Source organism: Drosophila rhopaloa, unplaced genomic scaffold, assembly GCF_018152115.1.
Source record: "Drosophila rhopaloa isolate 14029-0021.01 unplaced genomic scaffold, ASM1815211v1 contig_115, whole genome shotgun sequence".
Lineage (NCBI taxonomy): Eukaryota > Metazoa > Arthropoda > Insecta > Diptera > Drosophilidae > Drosophila > Drosophila rhopaloa.
This window is the reverse complement of record NW_025334990.1, coordinates 4,880,603-4,903,635: the sequence shown is the minus strand read 5'-3', so window position 1 is coordinate 4,903,635 and position 23,033 is coordinate 4,880,603. Positions and strand designations below refer to the sequence as shown.

General features: G+C 40.4%; 2 protein-coding genes across 5 annotated transcripts; one reads left to right on the top strand and one right to left on the bottom strand.

The window, feature by feature from the left end:
- Positions 1-6,113: 6,113 nt before the first annotated feature.
- On the bottom strand, positions 6,114-13,971 carry LOC108053387 (putative inorganic phosphate cotransporter). Of its 2 annotated transcripts, none has more exons than XM_017136015.2 (4): positions 13,569-13,971; positions 8,793-8,929; positions 7,012-8,097; positions 6,114-6,553 (listed from the first exon to the last, which is right to left on the bottom strand). In XM_017136015.2, the coding sequence occupies exons 1-4, from the start codon at positions 13,654-13,656 to the stop codon at positions 6,389-6,391; spliced, it is 1,476 nt and encodes a 491-aa protein (XP_016991504.1). In that variant the 5' UTR covers positions 13,657-13,971; the 3' UTR covers positions 6,114-6,388. The 2 variants fall into 2 exon arrangements, with proteins under 2 accessions (XP_016991504.1, XP_016991505.1); XM_017136016.2 differs by lacking the exon at positions 13,569-13,971 and adding an exon at positions 10,285-10,417.
- Positions 13,972-19,654: 5,683 nt separating this feature from the next.
- Positions 19,655-22,538, top strand: LOC108053380 (prohibitin-2). 3 transcript variants are annotated; one of them, XM_017136009.2, is made up of 7 exons: positions 19,655-19,705; positions 19,823-19,967; positions 20,505-20,851; positions 20,914-21,147; positions 21,349-21,426; positions 21,489-21,588; positions 22,272-22,538. In XM_017136009.2, the coding sequence occupies exons 2-7, from the start codon at positions 19,835-19,837 to the stop codon at positions 22,394-22,396; spliced, it is 1,017 nt and encodes a 338-aa protein (XP_016991498.1). In that variant the 5' UTR covers positions 19,655-19,705; positions 19,823-19,834; the 3' UTR covers positions 22,397-22,538. The 3 variants fall into 3 exon arrangements, with proteins under 3 accessions (XP_016991498.1, XP_016991497.1, XP_016991496.1); XM_017136008.2 differs by having other exon boundaries at positions 19,659-19,728; XM_017136007.2 differs by having other exon boundaries at positions 19,659-19,734.
- The last annotated feature ends 495 nt before the right edge of the window (positions 22,539-23,033 follow it).

Below are 23,033 nucleotides of genomic sequence, written 5' to 3'. Positions count from 1 at the left end.
TCTTCTGAGAACTCTCTGTGTGCGTTGGCTAATGACATAACCTAGCCTCGAGACGATCCATAACAACGCTCTGGGTGATCGATGGACACCCTTGTTTCATTCGCTTGCATAAGTCATGGAACCTTTGAGCGGTGCAATTAAATTCCTTCATTTAATTACTTTACTTGTTTATTTGGCTTTCCTCTTTGTTGCCATTATTGATTTCCCCACTCTCGTCTTATCAAAATATAATTGCTGAAAATGAAATGTTTTAAACAAATTATTTATGCTTATCAGCGCACAACACTTCAGACTTTGATTTTCGACTAAGTAAATGAGGCGAACGCAGGCGATCCCCACCCCACGGCCCACTTAAAATTTCCCTCAGGAAACGCTCTGCAAATTCATTCTGATTCGAACAAACACCTAAGGGACGTTGATCTGGGAGGGGGGGGTAGAAGGTACAGGAGTCAGGGGCCAATGACGACAGCCCCAGGCTGATAACGCTCCACTCCCATTCCTGTTTTTACAGAGAAAAAAAATATAAATTCAGAACTTTATTATACATTTATGATATTTTATTTGGGAAGTTTAACAATCAAAGGGGAAATACATTTATTACTACCTAGAACGACGCATAAGCCAAATCAACTAAATATAGAGCCTACTTGATTTCATTTCTGCGTTAATAATGGTAGTTAAATTTACAATCCTTATTAAGTTAATTTGTTAGTCATGTATCACAAATACCTACGTTATATTTGTCGAAAATGACAATAAGTTATTTTCTCTGATATTGTCAATTAAAAACATATATATAAATAACATAAAAATACACATTTGCTGAATATAAACGTTATTTTAAAGTTTGTAAATATATTTAAATTTCATAAAGTCTTAAGCATGCAAAACCATTATTTTTAATGTTGTCTCCAAGAAAATCCCTTAAACTCAAAAAGTTCTGATTACAATTGAATTATTTTCAGTGATTGATATTATTTATCAAATAAATGTGTACAAAAAATAATCTCAGTGGTGTACTTACTATATACTGGTATTCTATATTTATATATTGTTTTGTGCATTTCGCGGATGGCAAATCAATTTAGGCACATGGCAGACACGTTTCAAGGCACGTTCATTTGTTGACTGCCTGACTGGCGAATCTCGAGACATACGATCCTTATCGGCTTCCGAATTCGGAGGGCACTCGATTAGCCAGGCCCCCGGGACCCAATCCATAACCCGCCTATCGGAACCAGATCTGAATTAACCATCGCCTCTAATGGGACATTTTTAGTAAGTGATTTGAGCGAATTGCGGATTTATGGCTGGCTAAAATTAGAGAATGTCGAGAAATCCCTACAATAGCAATCTAATCAAGTGACACGCCCACTCGAAAAGGCAGGCACTGATGGATGTGATTGTTACAGCACCAGACCTTATCGCCTGACTAATGGTAAACAGTCAGTCCGCTTGACGTCAGGTATTGTGGTGATGAGGGGTATGCGGGGGACGGAGAATCGGGAATAGAATCTCTTCCATATGGTGCACTACTCTAGAGTAATTAATATGCAGCTTTTTCTAAAGCATTGTTCAAATTTCGAATTGTTCAATAATCGATCTCTCTCAGCGGAAAAATTTTTTTCGCTGCATTACGTATACGCCAGGTGTAACCAAACAAAAACCCACTAAACAGGCTAATTGCGCTCCAGTGGGGTTGTGTACCAATATGTATCGATGGTTCTGGCTCCTGTTCAGCGCTCGTCGGGAGTTTTTTTCCACTGCTAATCACGATGTCCCCGGACACATGGACATTGTTTGAGGCGTTGGCGCCAACGGCATTTTAATGCTATCCACAAATGTTGGTCTATGCAAATGTGTCTTTTTTGACACTCTTCGGGGAGGGTATATCACATTATTTTGTGCAATTCGCTAGCAATTGATCTTGAGGCTATTTTAACCCAACCGCGATCACAATACAAAATACATCCTGTAAATTAAAAATAGGTTTCATACAAATTGTTCATTCCGAATAAATTAAATAAACTTAATTATTATTATTAAGTTGTCGAAGTCAATGAAAATATACCTGAAATATAGGCTCGAGAGACATTAAAAGAATTCTTTATTGGAATGAAACTGTTTTAACGAGTAACAGACTAAATAAATAAATGTAGTAAATAAAAAGATTAATGATGAAATAAAATGAATGTTTGCCAAAATAAAACTACCCTCAAAAGCATGTTTATAACATTTTCGAACGTACTACAACACCAAATTTGTATCAATTAGAAACTGTCTAACATGGCAAAAAGTCGTGAGGCGCTTATAAACCCAAGCGCGGTTACCTAATGTATATAAATAGCAGAAACTTTTCCATTCTCAAAGATAGCAGTAATTAATTTTGATCAATATCAGTTACCGTTTGCCGGCCAATAAAGACCAATAAATTGAAAAGAGTATTTCAACGTCGATCGCTCGACTTCTGCCCAAGTTTAGATGGCTTTGCATGCAAACAAGTCGATATAATCGATCACAATATTGGAATTTATATTTCGGTGCCATCTAAATGTTTGGGCAAATGGTTCATTACAGCGGGGGATCAAATCGAATGGGATTGTGTGAATTCCTAAGTCATATTTGACTTACCGACTGGCGGCGTAATTGAATTGTATCCAATCAGCGACAATTGTCCATTGTGCACTGCCACCCGCCAATTTCAATTAGCGTGGGTCCACTGGCGCTGGAAACTTTTATCGGATATTGATCAGTCGGGTGGGTGTGCCAGGTGGGGGCGTGGCCCTCTATTAGCACCCTGTCAGGATAGAGGGGGTGTTGGTAGGCTAGGAAATTGTCTGTGGGTCAGCCACTTGGCAAACACTCAAAGACGCGTATTTGCGGAAAAATTTATTCAAAATTTTATTCAATTTAATTGGTGTTAGAAAGACTGAAAAACGGCGGACCACTTTATAAATAGATCATTTGGGATCGGTTATTTCCGCCGGAGGTGGAAAAAAAAAGATTGCCTTGCCTTGAGTCACTCGACAAATCTCTCGTGGACGCAGTGCGACTGCAGAATCTATCTCTAAGAATCTTATCTCGCGGAAGATTTCGAGGGGCCATAAAGAAAGACGTATTTCACATTTTATTGTGTAAGCGTTATCAAGCTCGGATGAATGAAAGTAACGCTGATTTATCACCTGCGGCGTGACATCACGGGGCTAAAGCGATTATCTAGCGACATAGGGCTAGCTGGAACGAAGATCCAAAGATCAGGCGAAAATTGCCTGGAATGACTTGGCATTTTAATAGGGACAAAATAGATAGCTAAAACGAGCATAGCGTTGGTTGTGAAATGGGAATTGTCAATTCATTATCGCCGCGGATACAGCTGAACACTCGCTTCATATAAATACGAATATAATTTGTGGCAAAAAACAACAAACAACATTGAGTATTTGCGTTAACAGTGCAAAAATGATTAAGCGATAACCTTAAAGACAGAGACAGGGACGGGGCATGGAGGAGAAAGGTGGAGAAAGAGAGAGGGGAACAAAGAATGCGATCTAAGAGAGCGAGAGAGAGATTGAGGCGCCGCACTGTGCTAATTGTTTTTGCCATTTTGCAGGCCCCAATCCGATCCACTCACACACACACTTACATACGAGCCCAAGAGCACCACGACTCTCTCGGCCGATCTTTGATCACGTTTCCCGCACACGACGAAGGCACCCGATCCAACTGCTCGGCGCCTCGTTCACGTGATAACCATGTGTTGGCTCGGCTCGCCTCTCTTTGTGTCTTATGCCGAAAACGAGTCACAAAATGAGTTTGCCATTTTTTTGCAACTGTGGTGGAGCAGAATCGGGGGAAGTTGGGGGCCCATCCATGGGTGTGCTACCCATGATTTCACCATCGAGGAGCTTCGCTGAGGGAGAGACAGAGAGCGGCAGAGGGAGAGAGACGATCAAGAAACTGCCGATTCATACCGAGTCGGCCGACTATCACGCATTTCTCATTCCCCATTGCGGTCGAGATTTGCACATTTTATTTTGGACCCCCGGCCCGGACCCCCCATCCAACCAGTTTACGGTGACGGCCAAAACCCGAGGACAGAAGCAAAAACCAAGCCATACACAGGGAAAAAAGAAAAGATTAATCTCTTGTTATGCCTCATCGAAAATCTATTTCATTTGTATAGATAATAGCATTTTAAATTGTCAGACCATAGAAAACATTTTGTTCGGAGTCCTCCTGCATTTGCTGTAAAACTTTTTCTTTACTATAGTTTTTACCATCACAGCATGAATGAAGATTAATGGATTTGTTTACATAAAAATAATTATTGCTTACTTCTGGGTGATTTCGGCAATTGGCAATGAAACAATTTATTTCGACTTTTATGCATTTGTGTATGTTAAAAAAAGGAGATATGTAGATTTTTTATAATGACAACAAAGTTGGATTCTTTTTTTATAAATTATTTAAGTTACTTTTATTAGAACATATTGCTATACAGTTTGATAAGATCACCAATTATATGTTATGCTTTTCCTCTGTGTACAAAATTGCTTGGTCAAACGAACAAGTGGCTACGTTTTAATTTTACGGGTTTATTGCGACTTGATAAGATCACTTCAGATTTCATAAAAATAACTCCCTTTAAATGGGCATTTAATGGATTCCCTTATCTTCGTGTTACTTAAGAGCTCAAGATTCCATAGCATGTGGCTGAAGAATGAAAATTGCTGAAACCCCCAGAACTCGGAACTTACCCATCAGAAGATCAAATTCGAAATGCTAGTTTTACTGGGAATCGAATTTAAATTGGGTTGGGTTGTCTCAAATACTCTCGCATTCGCGTCACACAACTAAAAATACTTATGTGTTTATATGTAAATGTTGCCGTGTACATAACACTGCCTTTGTTCATATCGCGTGCTGGAAAGTGGAAAAAAAAACATTTATTCAAATTCTGCTTATCAACAAGTTTGCTCCGCCACTGCCATGTTCCCCGATCCCCCTCCACCCTCCGCCTTATCCCCCACTTTCCATTTGCCGCCGAGTTCGAAGCTATAAAATGTGCACGGCACTCTTTAAACATGTGAGAGATACGCTCGAAATGGGGATTAAATGATTGCCAAATTGATTTGCCAGCTCGACTTAATTTTGTGATCCAACTTTATCTGATGGCGGGGTCCACGACAAAGTTTTTAGTTTAAATCTACGTTATTTGCTAAATCAGTAACGTGACGGTTGGGTAAGGTAAGACTCAACGCGTTGATGGCTAACGGGACGACATATTTAAATCTGCTCATTTCTGGGGATAACAAGTTGAATCCCACTTTGATCATTTTTTATTTAGCATATTATCCAACTTATCGTTCGCATATTATCCAACTTTGTATTTAAAGTCGTAAAGGTGCACCTACTACATGTATTTTCCATGCTTTCTACATTTGCATGTAATTTACACCCTACTTACTTTCTACATATGATCTTTTCCTTTTCTAGAGCATACTTTCTGGGGCATTCAGTAAGAAACTGAAATTTCATTGATCATAATGCCATTCATTAAACTTACAAGCGCAGTCTCAAATCTTTCGTAGAATGTCTGGTGCGGCAGGCTAACTATGCAATAGAGATAAAGAGGGTCCGTGTGATATCAACCGCCAAGCTGCTACATACCTAACCAAGCTCGCAAATCACCCGAATTAGCTGGCACTAAGGGTCCCGGGAGGACCCTTCCTCCTCTACAGAATATTAAAATTGTAGTGTACTTAAAGTCAAGGTCTGTCTTTAAATTCAATAAATATAGGAAAGTATTTTGGTTTGCGATGCTTATTTTATTTAGACAATTTGAATAGTAACTTGAATACAAAGAAAGACTGAGCTTAAATCAAATTATTGTGGGGATAAAAGAGTAAATTAAAAATTTCCTGATAAATCAGAGAATTCCCATTAGGATCTACATTTATTGATAAAATATGCATTATTTCACGCTAAACCCTTATTGAATTCAAATTGCAAGCTTTTAAAAATGTAACTGACCTTCAAAAAGCGAGCCATTTTTCGTTATGTAACCCCACCTACACTAAAGCCCCACCACAGGTGGGAATCAAACATTTTTGTGGTTTTCTTAGCACATATTGCACATGCATATTTTATTTTTTTTTCGCATGGTTGATCTTATCAATTAGTCTATACAAACTAAAACTTAAGACGAGGGGAATGCAAATACAAAGTAGTCACAGTTAACAAATACAATTTACAAATATACACGGTCAATGCGAGAATGCATTGCGCCTGGCTGCAGTTAGGATTGACAGTTTTGGGTTTGGAGGAGAATGGAACTAGCTGACTAGCGGACTCCGGACCCATTTCACTAAGCTCAAGCCCCTGCCGTCTAGTGCTGCGACTCCACCTGGGGCGTGGAGTTGCGACGGGGCTTCGCCGGAGGATCGTTCCAGGGCTGCACGTTCGCCTTGCCGAAGATCACGTATAGAGTGTTGCCCACCAGGTAGAAGCCGGCGGCGATGAAGAACACAATGCGCCACTGCTCGGGATCGTGCTGGAAAATAAATAAAGGAATACAAGTTAGTAATGCGATCTACAAAGGGACTTATTTATGACACCTGACTAAGGGATCGAAATTTAGAATTTTTGTAATGCAATCTACAAAAGGGGTTTTTCAATCTCACTTTAAACCATCTTGTGTCAAACATTTAAACATATATCTAATCATTTGGGATTGTTAAACTACCTTTAACTATATTCCTTTTTCTTATTTTTTTAATATCTGGGTTATTACATTTAAAATAAATATGTTTTTTTAAGTGGGAGATTTTATAAATATCTCATAAATAAAATTATATTTACTTCTGAGTATTTTACAACTTATCATAAGAAAATATTACCCTGAACTAAGAAGGATGTGTATCATTTGGAACTAAGAAAATAGAATGCTTCTAGTCTCTTACTTAGTAACTTTGTTTTTGAGTTCCCAATGAAGTTATTCTTTAAACTCACCTCATTTGTGACAATGAATCCCACGATCAGCGGGGCAATGATGCTCATGATGTTGGCCACTCCGTTCGTGATGCCCATAAGGATGCCCGCGAAATTGGGCGACAGATCGATGTGGTTCATGTTGTACCCCAGATAGGTGGCTCCGTTCATGCCCACGGTGAAGCAGAGCAATACCACCGCCAGCTCCGACTGATCCTTGTCCACGTAGCCCAGGCAAATCAGGGTGATCATGGGAATCCACAGGCCAATGGAGTTGAAGAGCTTCCTGCTGGTTACCGTTTTAATGCAGTTTCGGCTGCTCAACTGCGCGGAAATGGTCGAGAACACAAAGGACATGACGAACATGCAGACGTAGGGCAGCGAGGAGAGGAGGGCGTTGGACTTGATGTCCTTGCCCAGGACGTTCTTCATGTAGCTGGGGATCTCGGTGAGGAGGGTCCAGAAGCCCCAGTTGTGGACGGAGTGGGCCACGATCAGGACCAGGAAGGCGGGTGAGGTGAAGAAGCTCAGCCAGGGCGTGGGCAACTGCTCCTTGGGCAACTCCTGGGCACTGCTCACCTCGCTGGCCTGCGACATCTCGATCAGCTTCTTCTCCTCCGCCGAGATGCTCCTGCACTCCGCTGGCGATCCCGCGCCAAAGAAGAAGTAAACCACCGACCACACGCATCCAATTCCGCCGGAGATGTAGAAGATGCTGGGCCAGCCGATCGGCGAGGCGGCGATCACTCCACTGGTGGCCAGCATGATGATCGTTCCGAACTGGTTGCCGGAGTAGGCACAGGTCCCCAAGGTGGCTCTCTCCTTGGGCGGCGCCCACTGGGACAGGATCGTGTGGGTGGAGGGGAAGACCACACCCTGGCACAGACCCTCCACCACTCGCAGGGCGCAGACCAGCTGCCAGCCCCCGATCCTGGCGCAGATGGGCGTGAGGACGTTCAGGACGGAGCAGATGGCCAGGCCAGACAGGATCATGACCTTGCCGCCGTATTTGCGGGCCAACTGACCCGCCGGCACCTGGGTGATCACATAACCCCAGAAGAAACTGCTCAGCAGCAGGGATTTCGTCTTCTCCGGCCAATCGTATTCCTGGAAAAATGCAAGTAAGTTATGTTAGTTATTCTTGTTTGCTAAAAATCAGAAGTCATTCGGTACATTTATGTGATATTTCTCAATGTCATGTTAAGGTTCTAATTTGTAATTGTCAGAGTAAGTTAACATGAAGTTAAACTGTTGGGGAACAATTTATTACTTTTTTAATCAATTTAATTAATATTGAGATAATTTTTCGAAATAATCGATAAGAAATTCATTTCATTTCTGCCAAAGCTAAAGAGTTAATTAAGTTAACTCATCCTTGAGCGCCTATTAATGTGTATCTAGTTAAGAGTTTTTAAAAAGATAAACTCTGACATGGTATAGTGAAAGAATAACTTCATAAATAGTAATACTACTCAATGTCAGAACTCAACATGAGATTGATAGATTGTAGCTAACCAAATAAAAAGTATTTGTATTACTTAAAACTTTTACAAATTAAAGGTTGGATAACTCCTTTGTTGAATTTAAATTTTGTAGAAAATTTATTAAAAAAATGTATATAACCCCAAGGTAAATTTAGAAATAAAACTGTTTAATTTTAAGGCTCGCAATAATCTAAAAACTTTATAAACTTTTTGACAATGGTATATGAGTTTATGTTAATTTCATAATATTCATTTAATAAATCGTGAAATAAATGCCTTTTGTTGACCTACTCAAAATAATTACTCTAATATACTTACTGGGAAATCGGGGTTGACGGAGGCGGCATCGGTCATGGCCACCACGGCCACCGAGAGGTTCACTCGGAGGGCGTAGGCCACCGTGAGGGCGAAGAAGAGCAGGAAGACCTGAAAGTGACGCACACCCAGGCCGGAATCTGAAAGCGAGCAGAGGGTAATCGATTAGGTAAGGCCGAGCAATCTGGCACCCGTATTGATCTTCAGCCCAATCAATGGGCAGTCAGCCATCGATTAGCCACGCTTATCACCTATCAGGCGCGTTATCAGAGGCACATATATGTAATAGAGTTGCGGCTGTGTCTGTAGGTCACCTGTAGGTCGCTTGTGGCCAAGATTCCAGGGGCGCTGCAGGCATAAGACATGAAAGCGGGCCCCCAGCGAAATAGATTTATGACTGACAGTGTAGTACCGTGCTGGCGCTTCTTTCGCTTATTATAGCCGTAATTTACGCCCAAATTTATCATCCCTTATCTGCCAGACAAGCGTTGGAGACGTAATTACTTTCCTTTCTATTTGCATTTGGGGGGCAGCTTCTGTTTCTGGTTTCTGGATTACGAAAAAAATTCCATTCATAGATAAGGCGCCGAAATGTCGGCGATGTCTGAGACTCGGCACCACACCCCATCCAATCCCACATTTAACCCCTTTGCCCCCCTTTTAGTTAGATATGAAACTATATATCTGCATTTGTAGTGGGATAATTTTCTGTGTTTGTTTAATCTCAAGTTTACTGACAGAGATTAACTAGCTGTGAGTGGGCCATAAAATACAAGTTACAGCGGCTTTGCACCACGGGTTTTACTGCACTCGTAAAATCCTGAATAACGCCCCTTTTTGCTTTTATGTATAAGTTCTGGCTGAAAAATGGGGGCTCGTCTTCTATGGATATTCTCTTATCATGGCTGATAAGAGATTTCATTTCAGTTTCTTTGCGATCACTAGAGAGCTATGTACTTATGTGTATCGTGATCTTAGGAGAACTTGGGAAGAAGCTGTGGTTTTGAATTTCTTGAGGTCGGATGCATATTTGTGTGAAAACTAATTGACTATGCATTCAATTAAGTCTTAAAAGTATTTCTGAATCTTTATCAGGTTTCATTATAATTTCTTTTAAATTGTTGCATTTTTAGAACACAAAAGGATGGAAAATTTAAATCACATAATATATATAAATATATACCATTTAAGTAACAATTTTTAAAAGATTAGTACACTTTTTTTAGCTTTTAAATAGAATAAATTTTTATGATTACATTTTTTACAACGGTTTTTCGAATAGATCCTGTTCAAACTTTTTTTAAGCAAATGCGAAAATTAATCAAATCTAATAATGTAATCTTTATCTTTTCTGAGCACTCAACAGAATTTTTAAGTTTTTGAATTTATCTCTTCTCCTAAATATTGTAAAGAAACTAATTTAAATCGATAGAATGTGACCCTAATACACTGTTTTAATGTTCCCATTCACAGGACACCTTAAGACTGGACCCACCTTCATCTTCAAAGCGACGATTTTTCACAGTGGTAACCATATTTTTAATTGGATTAATTAGCTTTGAATTAAAATCAGGGGGATTTTACTGCCAGGCACTACCGTTCGGCTTGGAGCCTGTTCACTAACTGATGGCTTCTTGGCGGAGCATCCGCAGGTGCTTTACGCAAATAGTCAGATCACCTAACCAGCATCGGTTGCTAGAAGTGTGGGTATAATCTGTATCTGTATATGGAGCTATGGCTCGGGGCGTAACTGTATCTGTATCTGTATCTGTATCTGGACGGACCTGTGACGTTAACTGCCACTGTGATTTGTTGGCTGTGTAAAAGCGCGTGGCAGTCGCTCCTCCAATGCAAACGAGCAACAGCTACCCACACTTGCACCCCCGAACACCCCTTTGTTTTTCTGCCCCTGGGGGAGGGGGGCTTATCTGGAGCTTTTGATGTAACCAATTCAGGCATTATGCGCCACTGATCACTAGGACAAGGCGTGCTGGCCGCCTATCAGTGATCCAAAATTATCTGCGATGTATAGCCTACCAATTTTCAAATTGTTTTCCGTTAGCTCTGAACTTGAAACTGGATCATAGTATATAAACCAGAGCTTTCCATTCAGTCGAAAAGCTTGAACGCGAAAAGCTATCTACCAAAAGCTCCAATGTTATTGTTTACTACAGTGGTAACTCTCAATGAAGGATCATTTCTAAACTTTAAGCTTTTGCTAACCCCAAGTCATGCAATTAGAGATGTAATTACTCCAGCTAGCACCTAATGGAATTATGAATGTTAATTAAATTCTGTTTCCCACATTGATTGATGTTCATTCAATGAATGAATTATATGTAGACCTCTGGACACACTTCTCGCGTAAATTCATCACAGCTTAGGGGTATTATTGCTATCAAGGCTGATAAGGATATGGTCGATGTGACAGGTGGAGTTTCCACCGAAGGCCTTAATACCAACGACTTTCAAATGTCCAGGCACTTCAAATTTCCACATTGAGCAGATAACAAGCGCCACTCGACGAATTTTTTTGATGGGCCCTGATAGGCGTGGGTGGTGGGGGGTGGTACTGTCCGGGACATGACCGTCAAGTGGCTGATGTATCCGACATAGATGTCACAACTTGCCCCGGACAAGGCCCAGTCACTTGGCCACCTTGTGACGCTGTATAGACGGATGGATGGACAGGTGGACGGATGGACGGGTGGATGGATGGTCAGCTGATAAGCCAGCTCTTTGGCCGAGTTTTTGACCGGTATCAGCTGAACGCACAAAAAACTGGAAGAGCGGGTTTTGCTAAACGTTGAGCCCACCCCCAACACAGAAAAAAACGTTGATATTGGTATTTGTATAAGATCAAATCAATTGTTTTTAGTTTTAACAGAAATCAGGTATTTCCAGAGAATTCAAATTAATATATCAATCAGTAGTAGGGAATACTTTTCATTACTTTAAAACTACGTTATCTCAAATGACGTTAGTAATAATTTTGGTTATTAACATAGAAATGCCAATAAATTTAATAATTCAAATAAGAAATGTACCTTTGGGTAGAGAAAATGTATACATTATTAACTTAGTATGCGAATCAATAATCTAGGTTGATCTGTTAATAAAGTATTTAATTTTTCGCTGTGCATTTGGTGGCCTATCAGCTCCATAACCTTCCGTTCTACCTGTGATTTGTGACCCGACTTGCGGTGTCAGCCTCGTCTCGATTTGAGTTTATTTTGCGTTATTTATCGGGCGCCATGGCGCCTGCCTTGCCAATTTGAATATCTAGCGAAATTATTTAAATATACAATTACAAATAATCCAAACTTGGTTGTTTATTTTGAGCGCACTTGTGTAATTTATGCTCTGACGGAAGAGATCCCCGCATTTTGTCAAGTGCTAATGAATTTGCATGCAGGCCATTTGGCGCCCGATAATTGCACGCAGCTCTAAATAAAGATTTGCGATTTATCAGTGATAAAAAACGCGAGTGCGTGTGCATATGTAATTAGCAAGGGGGCCTTATCCCTAAAGGCTGGTCCCCCGATATCTGTAGTATCTCTATATCCACTTCCCCCTCGACTGCCAAGTAGTGGTTGTTGTTCCGTTTAGTCAAAGCAGGAACATAATAGGAAATATGCGAGATTTATGTTTTCGCCATATACGCGGCCGACTCTAATTGTTCAAAGAATCGTATCTCTCAATCTGAATCTCTAGCCGATGTTTGCCGTTGTTTAGACGCAGTATTTTTTTGCAATAGTTGCTCATTAGTCGACGGTACTAAACTGGATTCGCCACACACAGACAACCTGTCGAGTATTGGAGCATTCTTTGTGAACTGTTGTTTTTGTTTGTCTGACTTTTTTTTTCGTATTCCACATACGCCCGGGTGACTGCCACCCAAACAAAAAACAAATTAAATGAATCGGAAGCTGTGTGTGTTTGCTTTTGCCCTGGACCGCGATTTGCATACGAACTTTGATGATTTATATTGGTGGGCACGCTTCCTGTCTGTCCGATCTTACCATTTTTTTTGACAGGCCCCTTTGCACACATTACCATACGTTATTAAATCATATCAACTAATTCATATTTAATGACCAGTCGTTTTGGTCCCTAATTAGCCTGCACACGATTCGGTGACTAAATCCCATTTGCCACCAAGAAACACTTGTTGCATTCAGAAAACACTTGCTGAAGTAAAAAAAAAGGAGTTTGAAAACAAAAAAGTAAGCGTCACTGCCACTTAAGATTTAATCACATTTGCTGAAATTAGCAGTTGGCCCGCACTTCAATATTAATTGTTTAAGGTAATCAAACAGCACTTCAGGTTGGAAAAAGTCTCGATATGTTATGTTGCACCTTTTGCGTGTTATAAATTACCTTCATTCAATTTTTGGATAATCGTTTCTATTTATGTGTGGTATTTTTAACGGGAACATCAGGATTATTTCACATTTCAGAGATTTTCATCTCTTAGGTAACCTTTTTGCTTGACTAATCCATTACAAAACTTGACTACTTTAAAACTAATTAGCCACTCAGACGTTACTTTCCAATATTCATTATTTTCGGATATTTATAAAATATTGCTTCCTAACACACCCCCCCTTCGAAACCCACTTCTTTAATTGATTTTTTAATCTACTTTTTTAACGCATTCTCGAGTGAATTTATGAGCCCCTCGAGTCGTTGTCATTTCCTACAGACAATACTTACTTAAGGCCCGACTTATTGGGGTTATCTAACCGTAGCTCGTTGTTATCGAGCTGCTCCACTTACGTTTGCCCACGGCCTCATCCTCTTTAGTGGAATTTTTCGTGTCCATGTCCATGGATCCATTGCTGCCACCGCAACACATCAGCTTCATGATGTCTGATTTTTGATTGACTACTTTAAAATATTATTTGAATTGTTTACTAGACGAACTCTCTTCGGTGAGAGGGTTGGCAGTGGGAGGTTTTTGGTTTGTGCAAGTATATTGTTCTATCACTTTTACGGCTGGCCGTTCTTAATGCGGCGTGCTAATTGAATATTGGCCAGCGTTCGAGGCAAATGTCACCATATTCACAACTGTTGCAATTGCTTTCGTTACTGCCCGATGAATTCGGTAGATTTGATTTGTTGTAAAATACTTGAATACCGCTCTCGCCGCCGCCGCGTTTACAGACCGACTGAACGCTGAGTCGGCGCGGGGACTCCATTTATACGCTGCTCGATCGATCGGCCACTCAAACACGCTCCATGCTCCACGCTCCACGCTCCACGCTCGCACGGCGACGCTGGGGCTCCAAATACGTCACCGGAGGTTCGAGCCAATCCACTCCACTCCACGAAAAAAGCATTAACCACTCTCTACTGCGATTCCGGCGGACGGAGAAATTCCCCAGGCCACTTGCCCAGTTCGTGGACAACCCGTGGGGTGGGCGTAGTCGAAGTCGCAGTCGCAGAAATATCCGTGAAATCGAATCTTATCAAACTCATCTTTAGATTACCCGCCTTGTCAGGGCCGCCTTGTACTACATATACCATACACATTTACACATTTAGTGGCGTTCAAGTGGGCGGACCTCGCACCCAATCAAAGGAGCCCCTCATATGATGCTCTTGACATAATGATATATCAAAATCAAATCCCGAGGGCGATGCGATGGTCTGCACCCCGAAAGCACCGAAATGGGCCAGTGGAAAATTTACGGCCCGTTGGGGGTCTTCACATTGTCGACTGAATGAAACCTTTTTGGTAAACAGAGATTGAATTATTGGCCGACCAGGGAAACCCCGACCCAAGCCAAACAGACGAAAAAAACAAAAAAAAAAAAAAAGAGCGTAGAGTGGCGTAGCTCGAAAACTGGTTAAGCGATCACTTGCCGTACTCGTGGATGCCACGGAACTTCAAGCTTAACGATGTATCTAACTATCTAGGGGTTTTCTGAAATTCCTAAGAGTGAAGTGGAGTGAAATGCACTTGACATTAGGGCACTTTCACTTTCACCCCGTGCAAAGGCCCAATTATAATTGTTCTCGGTTAGGGGACAACCGAGTGTTGATTAAAATTCTTAGTTATGCATAGTTCATGCTTGGCTAACCCAATGGAATTCGTTTCGGATCTCGCCTCTCACTAAAGCTTTGTGTTTTCTCATTGTGTTTTTTTAGACAACAACTGGAATTTCTTGGAAACTACACCGCGCCACGTAGATACAGATATCTCATTGCCTCGAATCTCTGGCTTGATTCGCGCATTGCCAAATTTATGGCAACGCGAATGAAAGTTCGATCTAATGGTGCGTCAGCAGGGCAAACAAGTGCTTTAGATAGCTCCGCCTTGCGACAGTTGACGAGAAGTATCTGCCAGATACTTGGACACACGCCCGTCTCATGTCCCCAGTCGAAATGAAAACAAATCAAAACAAACTGATTATCTCCAGACGCTAAACAACGGAGTCGGGCATCGAATAAAATAGCCGAACGCGTGCTCCAGAATAGGTGTGCTAAACGATCTTAAATCCTCTCAAACACCGAATCCCAATTCGGTACCAGGCGGGGGGTTGGATCGTCAATGGATTGTTGACTGTCGTGATGCCTCTATTTGATTTTCAATCTCATCAAACGAGTTGCGAGTCAATGAGAGCGAATTTAACTCGGGATAATATTGATGGTCGAGTCACGAATCGATTGGTTAAGTTTGGGGAGATATTGGAAATAGTATTAATTGAATACCCTACAGGGAGGTACTTCAAGGACGAATTCGCTAGAGATTTTAAAACTTGTAGTGCTTCCAGAGAGTCCCAATGTGTTTAAAAAAACCCGTTTTTAAGTGCTAATTGTGAAAAATTAACGCAGAAATGTAATACTTTAAGTTTCAAATGAAATTTTAAATCACAACACTGTGTTGTTAAAAATTATTTAATAAATTGGTTTAAGTTTAAAAAAAACCTCCAGTTTTCTAAGATCGCAATGGCATTATTAGGATTTCTAAGAATTTTACAAATATGGCAATACAATCGATAGATTTTAAGATTTCTTTAATAAACTACCATTATTTTGTTATTCGAATTTCTAAATACTACTGGAACCCACCAGAAAAATGCTCCATGCTAGATCATTAACCAATTTAAGCCCTTATAGTTTTTTTACAATTATAAGTAACATAAAAAGCTAAAGTAACTTTATATGCGAATTCATTATTTAAGCTTTTATCTACCCAACTTAGTTTGTACCTAGTCTGGCTTATAAATTATTGAAATCTCCACTGGCGGTACCGAATGAAATGTGTTACGATGGCCGAATGTGGTTTCAGATTCACCGATCTCGTGCTAGGCACAAACGGTTCCCCACAACACCCGAAAGATACCTGTTAATAGATCCATCAGTGACTAAAATAACCCGCTGCCGGATGGAAATCGATTATTGGTTTATGTAAATTAGAAAGGTCTGCCGCAGAGCAGCTCTTCCGCTGATGAATGATTTGGCATTTTCCGACCACCACCCCCAATTGAAAATTCTACCGATCACGCTATGCTCCACTGGCAAAAACCGTATGATGTGTCTGTGTTTTTGTTTCAGCTTTTCGCTTTTTACGTGTCAGGTGGCGAAAGGGGCGGAGAATTGGCTCGAAATAATTGCCGGTCAGTGCAATTACACATCCTCCGCTCCGACGGATTTTATCGGGCGGGTGTTCGGCCAATTACATTCCGTTACACATATTTTCAGCCCAGCGAAATGAGCAGTTGTTAATGAATACCAGATTTGCCAAGTACTTTGCTAAACAGACTTTCCATCTGCGGATTGCGTAAGTATGGGTTCCCCCAATCGACCGAGATCTGCGATGAGTGGACTCTGAAGTTCTTAATATGCAAAACGTGCTGGTTTGTTTGAACTTGGCCACAGACAAGTTGAGTCGACTTTAGTTCCTCAATACTAAACTATGGCTATTGCCTTAGTACTATGTGTTTACACCCCCTCGCAGTGTCACATGGAAATTCAAGTTCAAGTGTCTGTCGCTGTGTTCAATGGAAATCGAACGAACTCCCGCTAAATTGGCAAGCTTTTGTTGGCCCCGCCAATAACTAAGCTAAGTACGAGCGATGTTGGCCATTTGGCTTTTTGAGCGGGCTGTTGCGCATGTTAATTGCAGCTCGATAGCCGATTTTGGCCGGCGATTAACGCGCTCAGATGACATTGATTGGGTACTTCCACCCACTTCCACATGCCACCACCCCCCTCTAGAACTTGGGTATTCCGATAGTGAATTTTTGCGGTCTTTCAACCGAACTCATCTGGCATGTACTGCACGAAAAACTATAGTTTTCAATTCATATTTACAACAATTTTCACAGGCTTTATATTTCTTGAATTCAGAAGATTTTTCTGATAAACTTTACAATGATACTACTTTACAATGATTTTTCAATGTATCTCTTTTTTTTGTATATCAACAAACATGTATTTTTGTATTGAATATTCACCAGTATTTTTAGTGATATTGAAAATATATACATCTTACAGAATGCTTGAAGTGATACACTATTTTCTTTTAGTCACAGCCCATTTAATCATGGATTTTTAGTCAAGAGTAAAATCATAGTATGAGCGTACTTTAATTGATTTACTTAGACCAGTTCATTGAACCGGAGTAACTTTGTGTTATATAATTTAAATATAAATAAAAGCTTTACTAAATTAAATCATCAAAAATTGTTTTCTGTGTGGGGAAGCTCAATATGTAGATTTCCTTGGGGATTTCTTGGGATGCAAACATAAACGTCACTGTCATATATTTTTATACCTACTGCGTTGCGAATTCGAAATTAATCCGCTTGAATTGGGCCTACGTTGTCTTAGGCCCGTGAACACATTGGCGACGTCAGAGCGAATTTTAACAGCCATTATGGGGCACTTGTTAACATCTTAACGCGATATGATCCAAGCTGCGTCAGCTGGGCAATCCTAATTTCACCTTTTAGCGCAGCTAATTCGAGGAATTTTCCGCGCCACTTGACAGCTGCAAAACAGAGTCTTTCACATCCCTTATCTAATCGATGCTGCCCGAAATTAATTACAAATCCATCAGTTGCCAATTTGCGACAAGCGCCATAAAGCAATACAGCCTAATCGGCTGATACTTCCATATCTGGAGCGTTAAGCAATAAACATAAATAAAGCCCAGAGGGTAAAACAAATCCTAAAGTAAGATTGTCAAAACAGGGAGGTAAGAGGGGCGATAAGGGTCATAAATAATTTTTCCGGCCGATTTAAATTCCTTTCCGGTTCAGCACACAGGAGCTATGTACGCTCGAAATTGTAATTGTCACAATTTTACAAAAAACTCACAACAAGTGACTTTAAGTACTGCTAACCAAAAAAAAAAACCCCAGACTGGTTTCATCATAAGCTTTTGTTGGTCTATTTTTAGCTATTGGCTACAGTTCAAAGTAATTAGTGTTTATTATGAATTAATTTTTAAATTTGAATTTAAATTGTTAAAGCGTGCGTCAGTTCGTTTCATCTTTACGTACTAAATTCATTTTGAAAATAAATGAAATTAATAATTTAATAATCTATTTGCTTAATCTAAAATCGAAATTACTGTGGACAGTAGTCCACGTAGTGACGAAATGCTTCAAATTTAAATTTATAAAAGGATATTGTTATGCTCTTTAGAAGAATTTTCGGTTAACGTAACAAAGTCAATTTTAAACATTAAAGTTAGGGTGGTGCCGAATTCAACCATTTTTAAATTTGTAACATTCGTGAAAATATGTAGCAAATTTGGACTTCTTATAAAGAATATATATACTTTATGTATTAGGAAGTCTCTTTTAATGCGTTGCAAACTTCTGTCATACGAGTATGTCACTCAATTAAAAAAGTTGCTCATTCAATTGAATATTGCTCAAAATAATTTTTCCTATAAGGATGTTGTTTTATTTTTGTAACAAATGATAGATTAAATATTAAAAGCAAAACTCCTACCAGTCCCGGAATTCGTGTTTAAATTTTAAAACAAGTGTTTGCAATTTTTGTTAGCGAATACATAAACCCAACCAATAAGGCCAGACTCTTAAAAAAATGCCCTAAGCCCAAAAGATCGATAGGCCCATTCATCGATAGGCCCATTAACATTATTTCAATACTATCGGAAGCGTAGGTACTTTATAAATATAATTTTAAGGTAAAAATTAATTTAATAGTAATTCATTGAATTAATTACTGTTTTACTAAAAATAAAGATAAACTCCCAAAATTTACGGAAATTTTCAAGTGTAAGAATCCATTAATATTAGTGCACTAATTACGAATAATTAGTTCACAAATTTTAACAAGTATTTTTTGGAAAAAGAGCATTATACCGTTATTGTTTTGGCTTTATTTACCAAGAAAATAACTTTTTCAATATGTTTGACAAAAGTTATATTTATATATATATATATATATATAAATATATATATATTTATATATATATATATACGCATTATATTATATTTATTTTATTTGAAAATGCAGAAACAATTTTTCTTTTAACAGTCATATTAAGATTGCAATTTTTTAATGTCCTTTTCAATAAATCGGTCTTGATGCCAACTTCGACTTATTTATTTAAGTCAGGGTTTTTTAAAAGTAAAATTGTAAGAATAATTGTTGGATGACATTGAAATCTTATGGCAAGAAATATACATAACATTTCGATTCGAGTGCACAATTTATGCAACTATAAACGTTGATATTTCCGTATCACCCACGATAGTAAGTGAAAAAACTTTTTAATTTATTTAAATAAAGAAAATAACAGAAAATAAATAAATGGTATGTAAATCGTATTTCTTGAAACTGAAATAGCTTATAATGATATTTATTTTTTGGTGTGGTGTTTTTTAACATTAAAGGCGCGGTCACACTGACTATCGGTCGAGTATAACGTGCGTGAGAGTTTCCCAATTTTGTACGAGTAAAAATCATTCCTTTATTATTAAATTCTAGAAAGTGAGCTCTTATTATTACGACAGTCCTAACATTTTTGAATTTTTTTGCTGCAGAACACAAACAAAATGGCACAGAGCAAATTAAATGATCTTGCCGGCAAGCTGGGCAAAGGTGGTCCGCCGGGACTGGGAATTGGACTGAAGGTCCTGGCCGCCGTGGGAGCAGCTGCCTATGGTGTCAGCCAGTCCCTGTACACCGGTAAGGATATAGCCGATCGTATATAGCCACCGATTTAAGGGGTAAACAGCGTTAACATGGAAACACAAGCGGCATGTGCACATAACCTCAAATGGTTGCATATAGATGTGTGTGTGTGTGTTTCCCTGCTGTTTCCCAGATTTCATAACTTGCAATTGGATTTGCAATATTCTTATAAGAAGCCAATGAGATACCTCCTTAATATCTGTTCATAATATCTTATTAGTTATCTTGATTCCTTTCACTTATTATTATTCAATAACCGATTTCATCTTCAGAAGATTGCATAACAAACTCCACTTATTTTTGGTAAATGTTTACTTAAGGGGTCTAAGTTCAAAATAAGAACAGGTTTTATCGATATTATGAGTTATATCATAAAACAAAGATATCTTGTAATATAAAATATTAATTATTAGTAATGAAATTGAATTATATTTTTGTACACAGTTTGGTAATTATCTCTATCCATCTATAATTGATTGTCTATGTGGATTGACTTTAACTTATTAATTTATATTATACCTTATTTAACAGTCGAGGGTGGTCACCGCGCCATCATCTTCAGCCGTCTTGGCGGCATCCAGAGCGACATTTACTCCGAGGGCTTGCACGTGCGCATCCCCTGGTTCCAGTACCCCATCATCTATGACATCCGCTCGCGTCCCCGCAAAATATCCTCGCCCACGGGCTCCAAGGATCTGCAGATGATCAACATCTCGCTGCGTGTGCTGTCGCGCCCCGATTCCCTGAACCTGCCATTCCTGCACAAGCAGCTGGGCGTGGACTACGACGAGAAGGTGTTGCCCTCCATCTGCAACGAGGTGCTGAAGAGCGTGATTGCCAAGTTCAATGCCTCGCAGCTGATTACACAGCGCCAGCAGGTATATATCTCCGAAATAATTATGTTAACTTCAGGCTATAAACGAAGATCTCTTGTTTCTAGGTCTCCCTGCTCATCCGCAAGGAGCTGGTGGAGCGTGCCCGCGACTTCAACATCATCCTGGACGATGTGTCCCTCACCGAGCTGAGCTTTGGCAAGGAATACACGGCCGCCATTGAGGCCAAACAGGTTGCTCAGCAGGAGGCCCAGCGGGCCGTCTTCTTTGTGGAGCGCGCCAAGCAGGAGAAGCAGCAGAAGATTGTACAGGCCGAGGGAGAAGCCGAGGCTGCTAAAATGATATCCTTTTACAAAAAACAAAAACTAGAAACCTAGAACCATTCACACTTCTTACTACAAAGATAGTATTATCCTGTAAGCAAAAAAGCTGCATTGGTTTTTAAGTTTACTGGCTAGTATAGGCTTTAGAGTAATATGTTGAATGGGGACTTTTTCCACTTTATTTGCCACCATATGGTTCTCCTTAACTGATATGTTTACTTAGGTCTGGCCGTGAAGCAGAACCCAGCCTACCTCAAACTGCGCAAGCTGCGTGCCGCTCAGAGCATTGCCCGCACGGTAGGATTGTAATCACCCACCTGATCAGACTTAGAAATAATCGAATACTTCTCTGCCCACAGATTGCCAGCTCACAGAACAAGGTCTACCTGTCGGCGGATAGCTTGATGCTGAACATCCAGGACTCTGGCTTTGATGACATGACCGAGAAGGTTTACAAAAGTAAATAGCTCTCGTTTTGATTAACAAAAAGAGTTTACTTTTAAGTTGAAAACACTTGTGCTTTTGGTTTCAATCACATTGGCCCAAAACTTAGACATAGCCTTTATAATTGAGTAACTTCTAACGCGTTCTCCGTAACTCATCTCTCTTCCATTTTTGCTACCAAATTTCGTTCTGTTAACGTTTCTCCCAATCGCGCAACACAGTAGCCGACGACTTGGACTAGGAGGCGATCCACATTCGTTGTTAATTAATTCGTATTGCAATTCCTTTGAGCTAGAGCCTAAGTACCGTTTAGTTTTAACCACTCCCAAGCGGCGCGTCGGCTTCATTTTTTCACGAACTGTCTGCCAAGTGCAAAGTCCTTGCCACCCGGAGGCAGCTTCATCCCACATCCGTTCACCGGGTGCCAAGGATCGGAGCACGGCACGGCTCTTTGTAAACCAATGTGACCGATGCGGGCAGACGGCCGCACCAGCATTTAACTTTCCTTGTCCCATCATCGAGAGTCACGTGAAACGGAAACTGAAAATAAATGCGTACTGAGAACTGTCAGCCGATCGTTGTGTCCCTTTGTAAAAATTGATTTTCGCTCACTGCTGCCGGGCACATATTCGTGAAAAAACGAAGCGGAGTCCCCGAGCAGCGATCCCTCCACTAATCCCAATCCCCCATCTTTGCAGTTGGCACCGGTCTGCCCAAGAACTGGTTGGATGCCCGGAAAATAGCCGCGAAGGTCGCCCAGCCGGCGGAGAAGGAAAAGAACGTGGGCAATGTGGCGAGCAGCATGGCCGAGCGGATGATGTGATTGTGGTCCACTCCTTAGCGGGGGCTTCCTGTCAAGATCCTAGTACAAAGCGCACAGAACAGAACGCCGCCTTCAAACGCATACGATTACGAAACACATACTTATCGTTTTAATTGCGTGTATAAAATACATAAGAATAGTACATAAGAGTGTATATAGTATATAATTTAAGTGTATAGAGGTTTATGTATGTAAATTGTAGGCAGATTAGGTTGCTTCTCCAGAAGATGTGTCCGCGCCCCCGCGACAATCCCATGTACTGTGTGAAAGATCTTGACTAGAAACGTATGTGTGTGTGTGTTTGTTATGGGCTCGCATCCGCACTCCGATGTTCATCCTTGGTTGAGCAATCGAACAACCGCCCGGGGGCCTCCTCCCAGTCATATAAATATTCCTATTTCTATTCATAACGAACTCGAACAATCAAATTCCTGCATTAGGCGCGTGGGGTTAGCTTTGTATGTAAGTGTTAATTTGTAAGGTGGCTCAAAAGCGACGCGACATGGACCAGGATCAGGCCGTCGCCGGTGGCTTTTCTCCAGCTCCTCCGGATCCGTTGGCTCCGCTGCTGCTTCCACTCTCGCTGCCACTGCTGCTGGCATTACTGTTGGCCCGGCGGCTTTCGGCCAGGCCCGGA

Coding starts and splice junctions, on each gene's coding strand:
- LOC108053387 (XM_017136015.2), bottom strand. CDS start 13,656: ATGAAGCTGATGTGTTGCGGTGGCAGCAATGGATCCATGGACATGGAC. Junction 8,930..13,568: donor GGATGAGGCCGTGGGCAAAC/GTAAGTGGAGCA, acceptor GCTCGCTTTCAG/ATTCCGGCCTGGGTGTGCGT. Junction 8,098..8,792: donor CCGTCAACCCCGATTTCCCA/GTAAGTATATTA, acceptor GCATTTTTCCAG/GAATACGATTGGCCGGAGAA.
- LOC108053380 (XM_017136009.2), top strand. CDS start 19,835: ATGGCACAGAGCAAATTAAATGATCTTGCCGGCAAGCTGGGCAAAGGT. Junction 21,148..21,348: donor AAGCCGAGGCTGCTAAAATG/ATATCCTTTTAC, acceptor TGATATGTTTAC/TTAGGTCTGGCCGTGAAGCA. Junction 21,589..22,271: donor GACCGAGAAGGTTTACAAAA/GTAAATAGCTCT, acceptor CCATCTTTGCAG/TTGGCACCGGTCTGCCCAAG.